This window comes from Bacillus rossius, chromosome 15 (assembly GCF_032445375.1).
Source record: "Bacillus rossius redtenbacheri isolate Brsri chromosome 15, Brsri_v3, whole genome shotgun sequence".
Lineage (NCBI taxonomy): Eukaryota > Metazoa > Arthropoda > Insecta > Phasmatodea > Bacillidae > Bacillus > Bacillus rossius.
In genome coordinates, this window is record NC_086342.1 from 16,125,839 (window position 1) to 16,147,992 (window position 22,154).

Sequence of the window (22,154 nt, forward strand, 5' to 3'; positions counted from 1 at the left end):
TGTGTAATGGACGCTGGTAGGTGCTTGAACAATCGTGACCCACGTCCCCTTGAGAAACGTCTGCTCCTCCGACCACGCGATGGTCAAATGTTCCGGGGGGATCGGCACGCGAAGAAGCGGGTGGGCGCGCCGTGGAGAAGGGAGGGGTGAACACCGGTCGAATGGGGTAGGTGGAGAGGGGAAAGAGGAGGATAATCCCCTGCGCACGTGGCACTGCCCCCATCCCTTCACAGCCGGCAACTGCACGTGGGTGTGGTGTGGTGGGGTGAGGAGCCCCTCCCCCCCCCTCCTACATAAGACCAGTCCTAACTGACAGCTCGGACTATACCATTGGGAACTGTGGTACGTGTTCAAGGACTGAAAGCTTCGCATCAAATGTGGTCTCCAAGAGCCGCGTGTAGGAACACCGTCTCGCCGGTCCAAACAATCAGTCAATCAGTCAATCGGCTTGGTGTCGTTGGCAGACATCCTTGTGTATACTCTTTGGTTGCTTTGCTTCCCCCCTTCCAACCCAATCCACTTTTCTAACTATAAGTGTCGACTGCGACACTAAAGTTTCTTCCATGTGCTACGATGAAACGATACATCCAACAGCAGCAAACAGCAACCACAAGACTGATCATGTGTGGGGGGAAGCATTCAGTCCAGCCCAGTCCAAACTGTCAGTTCGGACTGTTCGGTCCGAGCTGGTAGCTGGACTGATCGTGTGTGAAGAAGGCCTTAACACTGACTGGAATAACGTGTAGGATGCCACCACGATAATCCTTGTCCCCCTGCGCGTATCCGTGGAAATACAGGGAGAAAATAATTTTTTCTTGCATTCCAGTTCATCGGAAAGCTTTGAAATTCGGAAGGCAATTCCAAAATGTTCAAATTAGCTGGAATGTGCTGTAGCTAAAAGAGAAGAAATAGGTTTCCCCCCCCCCCCTCCCCCATGCTTCGCCGAAAATTTTCTTATCCAAATATTCACAGTTTTGCATCTACAAGAGCAGTAATTAACCTTTACTGGGGGGAAATAATTAAATATTGCTGAGATTTAGTAAACTAGTGGTGGAGTGATACTTGAATAATTCTTACAATGATAAATATTAGTTTGATTTTTTTTTGGACACACACCATTGCTGGGGTGTCATCGAGAAACCTCTGTAACGGACAAAAGGGATGAATTCTCAAAAACGCAGAAAACAAGCCAGTAGTATAGGATAGCCGGTACTGGCACTGGAGTCGGAGTGGCGTGTGGTGGGGTCAATGACCGGCCGCTATGACGTCACGGCGGCCATTTTTTGGTCAGATTTCATCAAAATTCCTCTGTCTGTAGAAATTTCCCTATTTCGAGGGAAAAATTTCCCTTTTTTATTAATAAAAAATTAAGAAATTCGAAATGTCTCCATTGAGGCTTGGCAAGCCTCCAATAAGCCTCTGGAGGGGAGCCTTGACCTTGACCTTTGATCTTGATCGGAAACTTGAAATCTTTAATTTTCGATCGAAAAATTAATTTATATAATGCTTACTTCAAATGTTTAGTTACCACATTCAACCCGGTCCTAGGTTCAATTCTCGCCGAGTGTAAACATGTAATTTATGTATTATAAAACATTAAAAGCTATTAATTGTAATTTTAATAATTTTTTTCTAGGTCACACCCGCCGTCGTGGATTCTAGAAATGTTGCATTTTTCGTTACGCCCGCTATTTAGAAAATCCGTAATATTTATGCTAGAAAATTGGGAAAAAAATTTAAAATTCTTAAAAAAAGTAATTAATTTTAATAGAAATTTCCGACATTTTAAAATAATACATCATCGTTGCTATTTTCGTTACAGCCGCCATTTTGACCCCGTGGTTCGAAGACGCTTGGCCTGTGCGTATGATTTTGTACATTATCTGTTCAAAATGTTGGCCGAAGACTGGATGTGTCTGACCAGGATGCGCCTGGCTACCGGCGGGATAATAAGCGCGACGCTCGCTGGTATTTCTAGCACGGTGTAGCCTCTAAGCGCAAGGCTCTGAGCTGGCACGCAGGCACGCACTCTCCTTGTCGTCACAGTATAACTGGGAAATTCGAGCGGTGACCGTAACATTATATGACAGTGAAATGAAGATAAAGGTGTAATGTAAGTCCCGTAAGTGCTTTCGAGAATCTGTACCGGTTGTTTTACGCCTAAAAATTACTCTGAAAACATTCGTTTTAGCCATTTTAAATCTTCTAAAAATACAGTTTAAAAACTTAATCCGAAATCAAAAGTACTTTATGGCACTCAGCGAACTCTTAAAATGTTTTTCGTAAGCAGACCCCACTCGGATATCTTGAGTAGTTTTGAAATCGCGTTGTTTTTTCTGTAGCTCTGCACACCGTACGTGTGCCCGGTTAGGCGGGGGCCTTAACTAACATTGGATTATTTTCAACAAAAAAAAATTAAGTGGTAGAAAATTGTAAACTTAGGCAGGGTAAACTTAAGACGAGTGTGCAGCTTGTTCAATGTTATCTCTAAAAATACTTTTAAAAAAAATAGTCCAGAAATACTCAAAATTTTGCATCGCTGCGGCCGAGCTGTGAAGCTGGCGAGCGCGTGCCCAGTTGTAAAAACCACACACACGCACACTGAACACGGGGCCATCGCAATAATATGCTGCCGCCATGTTGGCAGCGCGGGCACTCGGCAAGTCCCGCCACCTGCCGCGCGTGGCTTCCAATTACACGCCGGATTACCTCAGCTAATGTATAAAATTAATTTTCCAGCCTCCACGCTCCCCCCCCCCCCCCCCCACTTCCCACCTCTCCACAACCCCCCTCCCCCCCCTCGCTTCCCGTTCTACCTAATATGATTCTTCTGCGTCTCGTGCATGCAGTTTGGGGAGGCCGGGGTATTAGTGCTAGCAGCGCAGTCGTCCACGGGGCTATTTAAATTGGCGAAACTATCTCCTCGGTCCCTTTCAGCACGCGCTTAGTGCTGGGGGGGGGGGGGGGGGGGCTTTCACTCCCAGCAAGATATACCTATACACACAGCTGTAGAGGATGTACAGATTGAGTCGGAATTTTCTGCCCGACAAACTTCCACGGCAAGCTCATCCCGAAAATACGCGTTTAATTATGGCCAATAACAGAGTATGGAATAACAAGAGGAAGTATTTAAGATGGAACACGTGGCGTCTTGAGTGATGTTTAATTGTACAAATAGCTACAGTCTCAGAAAAAAAATTCTTCCTGTCTTAAAATGATTTCATTGAAATAATAAAGGGTTAATCCTTTATTGTCGATACATTTGTTCTGGTGGGTTTTTTTTTGTGTGATTTTACGGCTTGTAATACGTTAAAAACTAGAAGCGATGAAACTTTAGAAGTTAATAATACAGTTTAATGCACAAAATGAGAAAGTATTTAACCAAAATCGTAGCCCGTGTATGTGTATACACACACACACACAAACTTTATCCTGTGAATGTGGCCTCGCCGGCCATGGGTCGGCTGACACCGGGCTAAGTGGTTCGTTCCATGCAAGGACGAGGCCTATGGAAATCCACTCACACAACACGTGCCCCTGACAGACTCGCTACATTCTTACAAAATCATCTTCACTTTCCAAATATAGTAAATATTCTTGAATGTATTATAGTCTGTGGTGTTTTTGAAGTTGAAAGTCAGCTGGTTAGCAATTGGTATAGCAAAATAAATTGTAGTTCCATGTAATATAATTAGAAGTCTGTGTAATGTATATGTGGGAGATCGGCTTAGGGGTTCTCCCCCCCCCCCCCCCCTCTTTCTCCTTCCCAAAAAAAGGGGGGGGGGAAGAAAAAAAACAGACCGACGCCGACGCCCGAAGAAGAGGCGCCGACCCTCGATCGTCGCGGCCTCTCCGGGCGCCTTCGTTATTAGCGCCGCGCCTTCGCTGCCGTCATTACGAGGGCGAGTCGAACACGTGACCTCTCGCGCCACTCCGCCGCTCTAATGACGACTCCGCGCGAGTAATTATCTCTCCGGCACCGAGGGAGACAGACGTCTTCCTTCCTCGTCTCGCGGCTACGGTGTGCCTCCCCTCCCTCCCCCCCTTTTGTACCTTACCCATCCCCTCCTCCGTATCCCCTCCACCTGAGCCACGCGGGAGTACCTGGAGTACCTGGAGTACCTGGAGTTCGTCCAGGTCGGGTACCTTCGCTGCTGTCGTGCGCGCTTCTTCCGACCAGCCTCGCGCGGACACACGGACACATCAGGGGTGGGAAAAACTCGTAGGACCTAGGGAAACTTGCGATACCTTATTAAAATAGTTCATACCATGCAGCATGTTATTTGCAGTCTTTTTTTTTTTCGCGTTCCGTTACTAATCCGTATCTGAATTCAAGAAATAATTGATTAATGTGAGGTATACAAAAAAAATTGTGTATTGAATTGAAGAACAATCACATATCTATAGTCTGTTCGCACGATCACAATCAATAACGTGTTGTTTTTTTTTTGTCGATCGAAACTATTTTTTTTCTCACACTGGTAGAGTTGCATGGATACCTGGTTCTAATGGGAATAAAAACGGTGAAAACTGTGTACTGTGCAGGAAAACATTATGCAGTCAGTTTTTGTTTTGGGGTATAATCTTATGTATTTCCAGCGATGAGAGAGGGGAAAATGTTAGATGGGACGGGGAAAATTAGGGGAGACTGGCTGAAGTAAGAGTATGGGACCCGTAAACTATTCACACGTCGTCAACGAGGCACGGACGTTTGGCAACCAGGCGAGTTTTAGATCAGGGGGGAGCCCTTCACTGTGGAGGTAATTGTAACTGTAAGACCGGGATGATAAACATAATATTGCCAGAACCATAACTTATTAAATATTATAAATGCTTAAACCGCTTGGTGAGATTACTTGTGTCCGTAAAACCAGGAATCCATGATACCCTTTTGCTCAACGGTATTCATACGTATTTTCTGTTAGCGCGCCTGCTCTCGTGTATGTAGCATTACAACACCCTTCCAAGGAGTCTGGCTCTGGGTATAATAGTTTCCATACCCGAAGTCTTAGCCAAAACCGTAATAGAACGTGTTTTATTTTTCTGCTCTACCCAACAGACGATATTTTTCTGCTCTACCCAACAGACGAACTCGACAATATTGCGGACCCACGTTTAGCGATATAAACCCGTACATAGTCCTTTTTCTAAACATTAGGGAACGTAACAAACTTTATGATAGCAAAACTACCCTGGAATATATTTGGTAAACTAAAATAATAATAGAAAGAAGTAATCGCAAGTTTTAAAATACGTAATGAAAATTCATGTCACTGTTAATAAGTTTAGTTTTTACCTTAACCCATAAAAGTTTCGGTAGCGTAGTGGTAAAGTGCTTGGTTGTGGTGCTGGGGGACCATTTTGAATATCGTTCAAAACCTCGTCACTTCAAAAACTTGTCTTACTTTTTTTAAAAAAATAACAGATTACTGGTTTAGAAAAACAGTGCTTTAAACAAATATGCATTAATACATTGTGTTTATCTTATTGCTATAAATTATATCATTAGCTATTATTGTGTTAAATACGTAGCTTATTCCTTTGGTTTTTTTAAATTTCATACTAGGTAGATTTATTTTTACTTAAAATAAAATGTTCACAAGTAATTTAAACATAAAATAATAATTATTTAATTAAAACTACAACCTTTATTAAGAAACTAATGACCTTAAATTAATAATGAATAAACTAACACTTCATAGAAACCCACACCTGTTAGCTTAAATGAAAATGCGAGATGGATTACATTCAACTTTATCATGCGAACTATGCGTGTTTCTATTTTTTTTTATGTCTGGAGGGGAAAAAAGTCGCTGGTTCCAACGCATTTAAGCGGACGATTCGCATCCATCGATACAATAAATTGTTACTGCAAAAATCGTAGAGATAGCTGCACCGTCACATAAAATGTAATAGCCTTTTTTTTTTTTTTCTCAAGTATACTTTTTTAAGTTGCGATTATTTCTTGTTACAGCCCATGACATGTCCAAAATTTATTCCAGGATATTTTCGCTACCATAAAGTTTTATTTGGCGTACCACGCTTGGTACGTCCTCCGATGTTCACGAAAGTAACTACATACGAGTTAATGGCGGCAGACGCGGATTAGCCATCTGAACGAAATCAACGAAAAGGTGGGCTCTACGCGTAGGAGGAAGTTTGGGCAACAGATCGGCAACGGATAGGATACCAAAATCATTTTCCTATCGTGCACCAGTAATACGGTTAGGGTACGGGTGTAGCATATCCAACCACCTGAACCCTTATTTTTGAGTCTTGGTGCTCCAGCGTAAAGTAGTTTAATTAGTGTAATGAAATTTATTGAAAGCATAACATCTAGAATTTACTAGAGTGCTGGAATTGGGTCGATAAAACATGCAGGTTAATGAAAGATTTCCCAGGTGTTTAATGGAACGGGGTTTTTTTTTTTTTGTCGCGATCGAGTGCGACGGATACGTGATTGACACGGGGGTGGTTTTCAACTGCAGGGTTGTTCGCGATAAACGCCCAGTCCGTCGCCGGTCGTGTGTCGACGCGCGTCGAATCACCCCAGGGGTTAATCTCGTTACAGTTAACGCTAAACGAAGTTTGCTTCCTCACCGGGTTGAAACTCGAATTCGTCACGTGTACGAGTGCACCGATTCAGCGGAGGGGCGAGAATTATCCGAATGTACACACGTGCGAGTAAATTATTTAACGCGACGGCCGAAGAAAGTTGATTTGCCAATTAATCATGGTTCCCAGTAAAAAAAAAAAATGTATTATAGGTTTGAGTTATATGTAAAAAAAAATTTCTTTCAAAAGTTTTTAAATCACCACTTGGTACCAAATCATTAGTTAGGGTGACTTAAGTTTGATTAGTTTCAGAGATATAATTAACTATCAGAAAACCATATCCACCCCTTTTTCACCCCCTTAGGGGTGAAATTTTGTATTTAGACATATCCTAGTTTCTAAGTTAACCAAAGAGTTTTACATTTAAAAAAAAAATACATAAAAATCCGTCCTGTAGTTTTCGATTTATGCTCGAACAGACAGACAAACAGTAAAAAAAAAATTAATTATTTTTTGAGTTCTCAATAATGCAAATAACCGTTTGCAATACGTTTTTCATCATTTCATCCACTGTACAGACTTCTTGCCACGAACAGTTTTATTATTAGTATATAAGTTATCTGTTCTTCGTAAAATATAAATATTAATAGCAAAAGAGTTCGCGGGCTAATTATTTAATAGTCACTCATTAGCAGTTGATTTTTTTTATTCCCCATTAGATCTTGACAAGTGCATGCAAATTTACTTTAGTTCCATTTTCAAGATATTTCTTCGCAAAGATCTGGAGTTAGTATACATAAAAAAACAAGTCGAACTTAGAATCCTAAGAGTGGTGTAGCTTAGCCAGTCCGGTACCAGGATGCAGGGTGTGGTGTTGGTGTCTGTGTACATCATCTTGGATTATGACATCACGACGGCCATCTTGGATTCCGCAATTTTCAAATTTCGTTATGGCCGCCATCTTTAAAACCTGTAATTATCTGAAAAATGGGAATTTTTTTAAAAATTAATGAAAATAATTAAATAATTAAAAAACATCCAACCATTTCGAATTATGATGCCATCGTTTCAATTTTCATTACGAATGCCATCTTGCAAAATCCGTAATTATTAAGCTAGAAAATTGGGAACAAATTAAATTTTATAAAAAAAATAGTTAGATACAATTTTAATAAAAAGTTAATTTTAAAACGCACCTACATCATGGAGCTCGGAGTCATCGGTTAGAATCTAATGAGGACGAAAAATTGTGACAGATCCTTCCTCCGTGGAAGCCACCGACAGACTCCCCACCACTAATGGAATGCATATAATACGTCAGCCAATATGACATCAGTGTCTCCATATTGTTTTCGTCTGCCAGGGTGCACTATCGCCATGTTGCTCAAGGCCAAGGTCATCTGAGATGGCCGCTGCAACGTCATAAATCCAAGATGGCGGACACCAAACCTGTCGCCGGACCGAATACACTGCTCCTAAGGATGTGAATTTTTGTGCTCGATTATTTTACACATGTTCTCTCACAATTTTTTTAATTTCGGGAAATATTCAAAATTATGTATTTAATTTTTCTTTTTTTTCTTTTTTTTTTTTTTTTTTTTTTTGTAACACACCGAAAGTTAATTTTCTATGTTCACGCTGGTGGGTCATGCATTCAAAACGAAGAGCATATTCAGCTCCGATTAGGGAAAGGGGAGGTGCATTTTTTCGGAATACAAATTTATTTCATGGGTGACAACAACAAAATAAAGAACATTTTTTTTTCAAAACCTGTTTTTATGTTGTTTTTTTTTACTCTATTTTCCCCCACCTTAATCCCCACTGTTGCACGCGACCTTACTCTTGTTATGACTGGATACACGAGGGTAAGGCGGGGCGGCTCGTGTTGCAGCCGCGGAGGCGGGCGGCGCGAGGCAGCGGCATGGCCCGCTGTACGGCCGCCTGGTGCCCGAGGAGCAGCTCGCGGCCTCCCTGGGCGCGCCCTCCGACATCCAGGCCATGCAGGCGCGCATCCCGCACAACTTCCGCGACCCCGCGTCCGCGCCGCTGCGCAAGCTCAGCGTCGACCTCATCAAGACCTACAAGCACATCAACGAGGTGGGTGCCGCTCGTCCTCTCGTTCTCCCTCTCTCTACCTCATCCTCTTTCTGTCTCTCATCCTCCCTCCCTCCCATACTCTGTCTCTCAATCTCCTCCCTCTCGTCCTCTCTCTGTCTCATTCGTGTCATTCTCCCTTTACTTTTCCCTCCCTCTCATCCTCCCTCTTTCTCTCATTCTCCCTCACTTCCTCTCATCCTCTCTCTGTCTCTCATCATCCCTCCCTCTCTTCCTCTCTTATTCTCTCATCCTCTCTCATTCTCTCATCCTCTCTCATTCTCCCTCTCTCTACCTCATCCTCTTTCTGTCTCTCATCCTCCGTCCCTCCCATACTCTGTCTCTCAATCTCCTCCCTCTCGTCCTCTCTCTGTCTCATTCATGTCATTCTCCCTTTACTTTCCCCTCCCTCTCATCCTCCCTCTTTCTCTCATTCTCCCTCACTTCCTCTCATCCTCTCTCTGTCTCTCATCATCCCTCCCTCTCTTCCTCTCTCATTCTCTCATCCTCTCTCATTCTCTCATCCTCTCTCATTCTCTCATCCTCTCTCATTCTCCCTCTCTCTACCTCATCCTCTTTCTGTCTCTCATCCTCCCTCCCTCCCATACTCTGTCTCTCAATCTCCTCCCTCTCGTCCTCTCTCTGTCTCATTCGTGTCATTCTCCCTTTACTTTTCCCTCCCTCTCATCCTCCATCTTTCTCTCATTCTCCTTCCCTCGTACTCTCTCTGTCACTCATTCTCCCTCACTTCCTCTCATCCTCTTTCTGTCTCTCATCTTCTCTCTGTCTCTCATCCTCCCTCCCTCCCATACTCTGTCTCTCAATCTCCTCCCTCTCGTCCTCTCTCTGTCTCATTCATGTCATTCTCCCTTTCATTTCCCTCTCATCCTCCATATTTCTCTCATTCTCCCTCCCTCGTATTCTCTCTGTCACTCATTCTCCCTCCCTCGCATTCTCCCTTTCATTTTCCCCTCCCTCTCATCCACCACCTTTCTCTTATTCTCCTCCCTCTCCCTCATCCTCTGTCTCTCATTCTCCCTCTCTCTCATCCTCTCTCTCTCTATCTTATCCTCTCTGTGTCTCTCATCCTCCCTCCCTGTCATTCTCCCTCTTTTTCTCATTCCTATTTCTGCCTTAACTCTCCCTCTCAGTCTTTCGCCCCTTCATCTCCCTCACTCATTCTCTATTCCCTCGTTCTCTCTCTCTCTCTCTCTCTCTCTATCATGTGGAGCGAGGTGACGCAGTGGTTGTACACTGCACTCGCATCTCTCGAGGGCACGGGTTATAATTCCACTCCCAACCATTCTGATCGCCAGTCTCCCGTCAGTGCGGGGAAGGGCTGGGGTGGTTTCTTACTGCACAGGCCGTGGTCGATCCTTCCGCAGCCCTGTCTCATGTTACCTCGTTGTCTCTCATTTCTCCTTTACGCCCTTGCACAGCCGGTTCTAAGGATCTTGGATTGAAAAAAATAATGTTTTAAAGTAACTTTCCATTCGTAATTTATTTTCGCATAACTCAGATATGGCATTGGATGGTAATGAACTTAAGGTAAATTTTCACGTGTGTCAAGGCAGCCCGTTAAAGACTGTAATATTTGATAAAAACAAATAATAATTGTAGTTTGAAAACGGATGAATTCAAGACGACTTATGTTTGTCCTTTGAAAATAATTTTTGAACGATGTTAATTCGTAAGGTATTTAGCTGAGGTCAGTGGCGAAAGACAATAAACCGACAGGTCTAATGGTTTTTTGGTCTCGTTGTGGAACTTCTGTCTTCTGTATTACGGAGTTTCAGTATTTTTTTTTTTGCGCACATTGGAAAGTAGACCCTAATAAAACTTGACTTGAATGTGTAGTAATTGTAATTTATTTCATATTACAGATCATTGAGGTTGATAATCACGTGTAACACGTAGGTTATAGGTTTAATTTTTATCAACAAAAGTAGCTGTGATTTCTTCAAGACTATAGTAACTCGTCAATATTGTATGAAATGCAAATGCTAGTGAATTTTGGGGTTGATGATATCTACTCTGTATATAATTTATACTGATATGGTATTTTGAATAACTTACAATTCTTCGGATCAATACTGCACGTACTGTCAAAGAAAATTGTCAGTGTTAAAATTAATATATAACAAAAAAAAAAGGTTTTAAACAAGATTGATTTTTATTTTGAAATGTATGTTGCTGTAGGGCTTCTAAGAATGTTTTCAGCATTGGTGGGGGAAAATTTTGATTTTTTTCAGTAAACACTAGTGATATGTAAACATCTAACCTTGGTAACAAGCAAATTTACGTTGTATAATGTTGCAAATAAACTTAATACGAAACTCGGACACGAAATTTAACGTAGAATTCTTTAAAATAATGCCGAGCGTGATAAATGTACGAAAAATTTTTAATCTACATTCTTGACGCGAATCACACGTTCTTTCAAAAGATATAATCGCAACTTTAAAAATTCCGACCATTTATTAGCCAGGAAAATTGTGTTGAAACAAAAATGGCTTCAAAGATATTTAAGATTTTGTCGGTTATCTATAGCATTACGAACGCGGTGCTATCTCTTAAGTATTTTTCAAATCAAAAGTTGTAGTTCAATAGATACTTTAAAATAAAATTAACTTCAAAGTTTTTCAAATACGTATTAGAACACTGAGTATGTGTGTGTTTATTAGTTTTTGCTCAAACGTCCTAAATCAATAAGTAAATACTTCCTACAAACAAACCTTAACCTTATTGAGCTAGTTCAACACTGAAGATTTAACAGTAAAAACTTCATCTCTAAATTATTTTATTTTTCATGGCGTCAAATATATGTTGGCTAACAATTTGTGATGACTTTACATTACAATGAACGCTGTGCTATCTCAACATTTCAATCTTAACTAATGATAGGATTGTAACGTATTTTTAATTTTGTAGTTATTTATATTTATGACTTTCAAATATAACAAAGTATTAAAGGATAGCTGTACTATTATAAAGTTTAATTTTTTAATACCTGTGAGCGATGTACATTCTGTGATGTTCACGAAAGCAAAATATCCGCTAGAATCACGCGGGTTGGCCATCTTTTTCAGATTTATGAGACTTCCGCAGGAAGCAGCACCGTATTTACTCATTTACGTTCCAGTCAACTTCCGTTCCATTTACGAAAACACTCCTACCAAATACCGTCCACCTAGAGATGAGATGTTTACACATCAAAAAATCTTCAAATCACGTTTGTGTAAAATTAAGTAACGTTTCTCATCCAGTAGTTTTACGGATTAAAATACTTTTATCTGAAAAAAAAATACCCCAAATATATTTTATCATTTATAATTAGCTTCTAACCACTGGAATCTAACCCGGTGCCAATGGGGTAGTGACACTCGTGACGAGTTGGAATACAATTAATGAAGTAAAGTTGGCGATCTGCATATAATAAATTGAGGTCTATCCTTTTCAATTGAGCGAGAAATGTTTTTAACATTTGAGAAATAAGGAGGCAGGCGTTGCAATGTGGAATGCATTTTTTTTTAAAGGTGAAACGTACTTCGTCGCAACACGTATGAATTTATCTAACCAATACCTTTTTTTTTTTTTTGCCCTTAGCTATTCCATAGTCGAGTTGTTCCGATCTTGTAAGGAATGAAGTTCAATTTCCGTTCCTAGCGAACATTATAAAGATTTTTTTTTGTAGCCTGTAGAAGAATCTTAGCAAATAGAAAAAAAAACCTGTTCTGTGTGGGGAAAAAAATGCAGACTTACTTTATTGCAGATCATCACCACCTGTTGCTGCTTTGCTTTCAAACTATTCATCATGGTCTTTGTAGCTATCCAGGACTACTTCTAGGTCATCATGTACAATTTGTCTTGGTCGTGGCTGCGTTCCAACGATCCAGCGAGATACAAAAGTGTTATTTGCAGCACGCCATGCCGCGAGTATTTCACATATTCTCAGTCACTGTCTTAACCAGTGACTTAGCGCAAGCCCCTTGCTAAGATAAATTAAATATGTAAACCTAGCGTGCGTGCGTGCCCGTGCGAATAATCGCACGGTGATTTTTTTCCCCCTTTGATTATCGCATCATGTTATTAAAAAAATTTCAAGTCGTGAAATCGTTATTGATTGTGATATAATAAATAAATTACATTGTATATGTGGTACACAGTATCGTTGGTAAAAATTGGAGCTTACCTTATATTGGGTGCACTTGGTTGTGAAAAAAAGTCATTTTATTGTTACATATCTTCGTAATCGTAACAATATATACATTTATATGTATAAACACACCAGTTTTTAATTATAATAATTAGCTTTTTTTTAAACACAAAATGTTTCATCGATTTCGGTCCAGTATTTTTGCGCGATTCTCGAACAAACGGACATATTTAATAATAAAAACAATGGTTATATAAGGATACCAATTTTATATGAATTAACACATGGTTTTTGCTATAAAAAAAAATAGGATTAATTTGTTTTCTTATTGTGTATATATGATAGCAGAATTTCTATGTTTCGTGAAAAGTTCGTTTGAATTACTGCAAAGCTATTTATTCCCTTGAGGCCCAAATAAACGAAACTCAGATTTACCTCGAAATTACACTGATAAAATATTTTAATCGTAAATTAACGAATAACACTGGTCACAAAATATCCAGGTCTCTGTCCAAAATACGGTTTCTCCTTTAAAACCTGTTTTTTATATAAAAAATAGAATTATTTATTTTTGTTTAATTATTTTTTTAAATATCTAAATGTTATATTTAATTGCTAGTTTAGTTTATTAATTAAAGTGTCCAAAATACGGTCTCTCCTTTAAAACGTGTTTTTTTTATATAAAATAAATTGATTTATCTTTGTTCAATTATTTTTTAAATATATAAATGTTATATTTAATTGTTAGTTTAGTTTATTAATTAGAAGTTATTTATCCTAGCCCACTTAATTATTTCTTGTTTTTTTTTTTTTTAATTGTATTATGTAGCTGGGGTGTAGCGCGGGAGTGCAAAATCCGTTTCCTCGTGTAGAGAGTTTACGTGACAGTTGGCAATAGGAAGTGTCAGTTGGCTTCCCTGTAAAAAAGACGTTGGCAGGTGCGTGTTGCGAAGTGACGGGACATACGTAGTCCGCCGGAGTCGAGGCGAGACCTCGTTGTAGCGCCTGTGCGCGCGGGCAGTAAAATAGGCCCGCTACTGTGTGAGTGTACAGGCCATGCCCGGGCGCGGTGCAGAACTGTTCACGAGACTTCGAATTCCGCACACGTCGAGCCTCGAGCACGTTTGTTCGGCTTTCGAGGGACAGGCCAGACGTATTTATTAAAAAGGCACGAAGAAATTTAAACGCCTTGTTTTGAGATAAGCTACGAGTGTTTCTGCGGCAGCGACGGGAGAAATTGTGAGTACAGCTGATCTGATTGTAGGTGTTGGTCTGGATGAACTAGAATTTGTTTGCTACGCGGCTTTAGTGGTAGGCCAGAATCTCTGGTTACCGTTTTGCGTGCACTTCAGTGGGCGAACATGAACTTGGTTTTAGAGATTTTTTTTTTAAGTTTATATAACAAGAAGTAAACGAGTGACTTAAACACGAAATATTCGCGCACTCCCCCAGCGCTTTGTATACGACTTTATTGATGAACATTTTTTAGTAATTTAAAAATAATATTTTTTAATATTTTAGTGTTATACCTTTTTGCGCTTATTCTAGTAACCAATTTTTTGCGGGATTGCAATGAAATATTTTGGAGTCTATATTTTAATTCATGTTTGTATAAAAACCAAGCATTTCGTAAAATATTGCGTCAAACAAAACATAGGCCTAGTTATTATGATTAACAAAATTGTTTTTGATTCCACAAACAGCCCACTTCGACAACGTAATGTATTTTCTCTGGTTTGTAAGGTGTACTTGTGTACCTTTCACATTATTTTTCTTAACACTCGGGCTGGTTTTTGGGGGGAACTTTTGGTATCATGTTAGAGTTTGTTTTAAATCCTATTTCAATAATACCAGTCGGGTGTTGGGTTTGTGTTATCTACCGGGTGCAGAGCGTAGATTACCACACTTCGTGGATTTACGTGTAGTTTCTTAGATTTACGGATACTCAGTTTACTTCATTTGAAACACGTCCTCGCGAAAGTCAAAATGAAGTACAAACAAAATCGTTAAAAAAATATGTTAGATCTACAACAAACATCCCTCCACGAGCATTTTTTTTTTTTTTGCCTGTTTACAACGTAACACAACTCTGAAGTCGGAATTCGGTTATCTAGAGCTAAGAATTTAGCTAGGTAAATTCTACGTTGAAAAGACAGCAAATTTACAGACATTTATAACAGTTTAACATGCTTAAGGCGTCAGGTAGGCCTAAATAGACTATTTTTTCGTTGGTACATCCGAAAGTCTTTATTTTTACCCATGATGATAACATTGCAACTATAACGTTTAACGTCAGAAGTGCTTTATTTTGGTTGGGCACCTTCGTAACCAAATTCCTGACTCCTACTGATTACACTCGTCTGTCGATGTTTGTGTGTTTATTGCTTGCTTCAGCGGGTAAGGGTTTCGGAACTGATCCGAACGTTTCTGTTGTATAAAAAAAAGGCTAAGCAAGACAAAATGTTCAATATCTAACTTTGGTAACGAGCAAAGTCACATGCTCTCGTGTTGAAAATACACGTAGAATGCGTAACTCGGACACGAGATTTAACGTAGAATTCTTTAAAATAATGCCGAGCGTGATAAATGTACACAAATGGTGTTCAACTAATTTTATGAAAGCGAATCACAGGTGGTTTCCGCACCCGGCTTTAGAATTCGAAGCTGCCGAAGCAACCACGTCGACTATCGAATTATCCCATTTGCATACCGAAATTGTAAACCAAATAATGAAACGGCCACGATAAAAGAGAAAAGAGACTTGAAGGAAGAAAAATACGAAACCCCGGCTTTTGACATGAACTGCGACAAAAATTTCATTAAAGTACGGCTCATATTATTAAAATTCACTTAAGAGTTAGTAATATAAAGTTTACCTTTGGCTTTGTGAACTTTGGCTCTTGCCATCTGCCACACCCATTCACTCCCATTACTCCCTTCATAATGCCATATACCGAGAGTCAAGATGTTACCCATCTGTAATGCCTGAGGTAATATTGCAGGAAATGTTCGTGTGAAGAGACCCACCTGTGTCGGGTAAGGGCGGACCCTACGGTAGGCGAGCCACTGTGGCGGACATGGGGGGGGGGGGGTAGGCCGGCGTGACGTAGACAGTCGTGAAGGGCCCGCGCTGCGCACCGACCGTGTAATGGGAGTGTCTTCCCCTTCCCCTTCCTCTTCCCCGCGCTGGCTGGACCGCGCCGTAGAACTACTACTTTGAACTACTTTGAACGGTTTTATTTGTCAATAAAACTGTCCATTACAGTGTCTTCACGTCACGCGAAAGTCTCGAAATAGTGACGATGTTGGAAGTCCCAAAAAAATAATTTCTAGATGTCTCCAGCTAACCTCTCTCTATATATTGCTTATGCCTCACTTTAGTTCTTAGCTGCGCATTAAATATTAATAGTCGAAGACTATTCCACTTAAAATCGGCACTTTGCTGCGAATAGTAGATCTATTTTGTATTGTTTTAATTTTTTCGTATTGCATAAAAGTATGTTTTTGAATGGAGGCCTTGAGAGCATGCGATATAAAAATTCCTGTAATAAAATGTTATTTAAAAAGTTCATAAGAATGCCTGGATTTGGTTCACCGGCTGTTTATTTATAGACACATCCCTGGTGGCGCGCACAGATGGCTCTTCGTTTGAACTGTCAAATTTTCACTTTGCATGTTTCAGTTTCGATCATTGGGGTAATAAGATAGGGAGTAGGTGTGCGCAACCTGTGTGGTGTTAAATATTTTTAGTCAAATGAGAACGACCGCCCACCTTGTAAGCAAAACAATTTTTTTTTCATACTTAAAATGAAGTTTAATTTGTTATATCTTATGCCATTTGTTTTATTTTTCCTAGCGATCTCCTGTCAAGCTATTATAAACTTCTAAGCATTTGCATTTATATACAGCCATGGTTTGTTTTACTAACCAGACGTTCACTCCGTAGACTAATATATCCATGGGTTCTATTCATTTAGTGGTTGATATTCTGTGAATAGTTCATACGTACGGCGTCTGTATGGAATTTAACTAAGACTTGTGTCGGTCTGAGTACCATTTGAAAACAAGCGCACGTGGTGTTTACTTCAAGATAGTTTTGACAATGTTAAATCCTCCGCACTGAAGGTCAGAATCGTTCTATGTATTCGGTGTTTTGTAGTCCGCCACCGATCGTGCAAATAGCGTTCGGAATTTTTTCCCAGCGGATTCGTGTTTTTTTTAACGATTTTGCTTAATATTACAACAGTGTACGCATATCGTAAAGCAACAGTGCAGCTTATTAAAAACTTGTTTAGATGCAACTCTTTTTTCTAGTATTCCCTTTAAAACTATATTTGCGTTCGATAATACGGCAAAGTGGCTAATTCAGCACGGCCTTGGTCCCAAACGTGCCGGATTTAAGGGCTGTTGCCATATCATAAGGGGACCATGCATATTTCTTGAAAAGATTTCCAGACCAGCTGTGTGTTAAAACACTGTAATTTATGATGACATATTTTATACAAAGACTCCCTGCTGATTTCTTTACAACTTACGATATTGCGTTTAGAATTTTTCACACCCAAAATTTCGTGAAAACTTTTTTTTTTTTTTTTTTTTCGCTGTTCACAAAATTCATGTCAGATTAAATTATGAAACGAAACTTGTTTAGGCAAGTGCAATGGTTTTTTTAATGTTTTTCTTCATGGGGACACTTTCTAGGAACCTTTTGTGGGTTATAGATACTCGAGCTCTGGGCGCCATTTGGCGACCCAGCCAGGCAGACATGGATTGGGGGATACAAAGCAACCACTAGGTTGTGTTCTCATTTTGAAGCGTGCGCAAAACTGTGAATGCACGTGTAGTTGAACACATCAGAGCGAGGAGCGTGCGCATCGTGTGTGTGTGTGTACCCGGGTGGGCGGGCCCCCTGTAAGTGCGTGGAGTTGCAGTTGCATGGGCCTCGTCTCGTTTCGCCCCGCCTAGTTACACAGTGTGTCTGATCCGTCGCACGTATCTGCGATAAATCGAAAGCCGGAGATTCGTTTTCTCTCTCTCGATCTCTCTCGGCGGCGTCTGTCGTCCTCCCCGCTTCAGCCCTGCGTCGGTCGCTCGGCCCTCCCTCTGGCACGCACGCACGCACGCACGCTCGTTTGTTTGTTTGTTTGTTTGTTTGTTTGTTTGTTTGCCCGTTCATTTGTTTCACACTGCAGGCGCAATGAATCAAATTTTATTATTTACCACCCCGGCCGCCGCGGCTGTCAAAATGTTTGTGATGCAGTCCCGCTATCGCCTGCCGGCCGGGACCCCGACACATTCGTCATCTGTCTCTCTTGCTCTCGCGGCCGGGGCCACGTATAGTGTCCTCTCCCCCCTCCCCCATTCCTCTATCCCCACCAGACCTGTTTACGCGTCTTGGTGACCCCGTTTCCGAAAGAATTCAGAAACTGGTGGCCCTTGTGGACAACAACTGTCACGCGTCTTCCGTCATTTCCAATTCTGACCTCTTTACACCTGTGGTTTTTTTTTTCGAGGTGTTTTCCGAAGTCGGTTGGACGAGAAAGGAGAGAGAGAGAGGGAGAAAGAGAGAGAGAGAGAGCGAAAAAAAAAAAGTAAACGAGGTTCTGATGCGATTTTAAAAGCGCATCCGCAGTCTCGGATATTATTGAATTATAGAAAGTATTGACGAGAGTTGCCCGGGAAAATATGGGGGGGGGGGGGGGTTGCCATGCGCTGCTCTTCTTCCACCCCCCCCCCCCCCCCCCTTTTCCCGCAACCGTGCTAGGTACATTACTCATTTGTTTCGGCATTCATAAAACACGTGCGCGACCGTTGAGCGAGGTCCGGTGCCGACCGCAAATGTCCACTAATAATAATAAAATTAATCTCTCCGCGATGGAATAAAAATGGTTTAACTTGGGAGAGAAAAATAAATTCCCCGCTGTTATATTGAAATGGTTTCTTTTCTGCCGCGGCGTTTCGTATCAGTTAAAATGTGCATGAGCACGGTGATTGATAGTGGTTTCACGTTGAACACATTCGATATGTGCACTCATTTTGGACACTTGTCCAAGCCAATGTGCTTGTACTAGTTTAAATGCAATACCTAATATTGCTCTGTTACGGCAGTGCGTAGTAGTAACTCGCGTGAAATCAGCTTTTTCGTCCGATGGCGTAAGAATTGTTTTGCAAATATCAGAACATAATATGATGATTCAAATATCTCGAAAGATATTTTAAAGTTCCTAGTAAGATTTTGATTGTTAACTTCCCAGCACGGTAATCATTAAATGCCCCGCCTATTTAGGGTAGTATTTGTGTGAGTGAGGGAGGAGTGATAAGTGCGACGTTCGCTGGTGCTTCTAGCGCGGTATCGACTCTCAAGCGCGAAGCTCTGAACTAGCGCGCAGTATTTACGCCAATCATAGCGCAACTATGAGATTTTAGTGTTAACCTTTACATAATATGGTGGATAATAAAGATCAGGGTTTGTGGCATGTCGTTTTAGTGCTTTGCGTAGAAATTGTTTTGATAACACACGTTTGAGCCATTTTCACTATCCAAGAAAGTACTGTTAAAAAAACCAAATCCGTGAACAACAGATCCGATTTCAACGTATCCTTAAATGCCTTTCGTAAACACACATTTAGGATATTTTGAGTAGTTTTTGATTCGGGTAATTTTTTCTGAAGCTCTGTGCACACTATTTGTATGCTAAGGTAAGCGTGGCCCTTAATATATAAGCCTGTTTTCAATAGCCAAAACTATAAGAAATTAATGTTAATTTTTTATTAATTTATTCGCAAAACGCGACCCCGTGTAAATTGAGTTCACTGTTGTTTTTTTTTTTTTTCCTTACAGTTCCTGTCAGTTCTGAATCGCCTGTATTCTATATAGGCAGATAGTCATTTGACGAATTCAGAAGGGGGTGATGTCTGTTTCCTTCAGAATTCTTTACTTTGAATGCAAGTGTAGGACATAGTATAGTCTAATATCGCTGTTAAAATGACTAACTTCTTGTGTGGAACCTGGTGAAAGATTCTTGTTGGCTTGGATCACAAACTCCTCCCCCTCCCCCCAATCACGGGTCAAGGTGATCCGGGTTCGATTCCCGGCGTGCTCTAACCCGAATTGTTTTTTTCGCGAGTGGGAAACATGTCGGACGTTGCCTTGAGCATGTACGTTTACTCAGGGCACTCCTGTTTCCCTCAAAGCTTCTTTGACAACTTCTCATCCGTCAGTCGTCTCTGATCCTTCAGTCGTCACAGCTGTAGGATTCGCGATAATTCTCCGAGAAGAGGGGTGGGGTGATTAACCGACAAACGTCATCTCTGTTTGACGCTTTTTTGTTGTTTACTGCCCGTGTTTTGACCTATATACACGCATTAAACAAAACTTTCTGTGTATGTATTATAAAGTTTTCTATAAAATGTGGCCAGGCCTCTTGCCAAAATACTATTTTGCCTTTGAAAGCTTTTTTTGTATAAAAAAAGTGTCTTTGTTTTATTTTATATGTTTAACTATCTAAATGTTATATTTAATCGTCGGTTTAGTTTTTTAATAAATCCTAGTTGATTTAATTATTTCTTGTTTTTAATTGTATTATGTAGCTGGGGAGTCGCGCAGGAGTGCGAAATCAGTTTCCTCGTGTAGAGAGTTTACGTGACAGTTGGCAATAGGAAGTGTCAGTTGGCTGCCCTGTAAAAAAAGACGTTGGCCGGTGTGTGTTGCGAGTCGAGGCCAGACCTCGTTGTAGCGCCTGAGCGCGCGGGGAGTCAAATAGGCCCGCGACTGTGTGAGTGTACAGGCCATGCCCGGGCGCGGTGCAGAACTGTTCACGAGACTTCGAATTTCACACGATGAGACTTGAGCACGTTTGTTCGGCTTTCGAGGGACAGGCCAGACATATTTATTAAAAAGGAACGAAGAAATTTAAATGCCTTGTTTTGAGATTAGCTACGAGTGTTTCTGCGGCAGCGACGGGAGAAATTGTGAGTACAGCTGATCTGATTGTAGATGGTGTTGGTCTGGATAAACTAGAATTTTTTGCTTCCCGACTTCGTGGTAGGCCAGAATCTCAGTTACCGTTTGCATGCACCTCAGTGGGCGAACATGAACTTGGTTTGAAAGATACATTTTTTTAAGTTTATATTTCAAGAACTAAACTGACTTAAGCGTGAAATACGCGTGCACTCCCTAGCGCTTTGTATAAGACTTTGGTAGATGAAATTTTTTAAGTAAATTTAAATTGGTGTATTTTTAATAGTAGTTTTTTTTATTATATCTCTGAATATAATTGCAGTCATATATTTTGATATTTTTAGTACCTTCCTGCAGTTTAGGAATAAATAAGATGTTCATATAAATATTGTTGCGTTATATATATTTTTGCTCTTTTTCTAGTAACCAATGTTTGCAGATCACAATGAAATATTTTGGACTCAATATTTTAAATCATGTTTGTATGAAAACCAAAGTCTTTCGTAAAATATTGCGTCAAATAAAGCAGAGTTACTATAATTTACAAAATAGTTTTTGATTCCATAAAATGCCCACTTCGACACCGTAATGTATTTGCTCTGCATGTTGTGGATGTATTATTTTTTTTACAGTATTTTTTACTCGGGCTAAGTTCATGCGCGTACTTGCGGTATCATGTTGGAGTTCGTTTTAAGTTTTTAAATTCTATTGTAGTAAAACCAGTCTGATGTTGAGGTTGTGTTATCTACCAGGTGCAGAGGGTAGGTACCAAAAAATATAATTTTAACATTTACGTTTATGAACTCTGTTTCACAGTCACGATTTTGTAGGCGCACACATTCAGTGTCTTCTTGATTCCAAGGGGCCGGATTCCCCCCCCCCCCCCCCACAATCGTATCTAAGCCCATGTCGATGAGGCGTTAAGCCCTGTTTCATATGATTGTCTCACCCACCATGTTATGGTATCGTTTTGAAATTATTGTTTTTATTTCAGGTAATTTTTTTTTCTTCAATATTTCACTATATGAGCATAACATATTGGTTTTGTTGCAAATTGTGTCGCTACGTAAGAATTCGGGCAGGTGTTGCGTCATTTTCGCTCGCTAGAGGTTCATTTTCTACATTTTCGCGGCTGTATAATTTATACACAGGTTTTCCCATTCTGGAAAGTCAGGGAAGTTTCAATCGTTCAGGGGAAATCAGGGAATCTACTTGCAATCCAGGAAAAGTCATTGAAATTCCCCAGCGATAGTTATTTAAGGGGAAAATGTTCTCTAACTCTGTCTTTCACCCAGACTGTATAAACAATTTGTTTCAAGTGGTTGTAAGTGCATGCCATAACCATTATATAAAGTTGTATGTAAGATTCTGTTTGAATTTTTATTTTTGT

General features: G+C 40.5%; 1 protein-coding gene across 5 annotated transcripts in view; it reads left to right on the forward strand.

Moving 5' to 3' along the window:
- Positions 1 to 22,154, forward strand: part of LOC134539537 (serine/threonine-protein kinase minibrain) — a 332,550-nt gene that overhangs the window by 273,184 nt on the left and 37,212 nt on the right. For all 5 annotated transcript variants that reach the window (XR_010076327.1, XM_063381641.1, XM_063381642.1 and 2 more), the window contains exon 2: positions 8,447 to 8,652. Coding sequence is in view for 4 of the 5 variants with exons in the window: in XM_063381641.1 (XP_063237711.1) it covers positions 8,447 to 8,652 (206 nt within the window). In the remaining variant the exon portion in view is untranslated. The remainder of the gene's footprint in view (positions 1 to 8,446; positions 8,653 to 22,154) is intronic.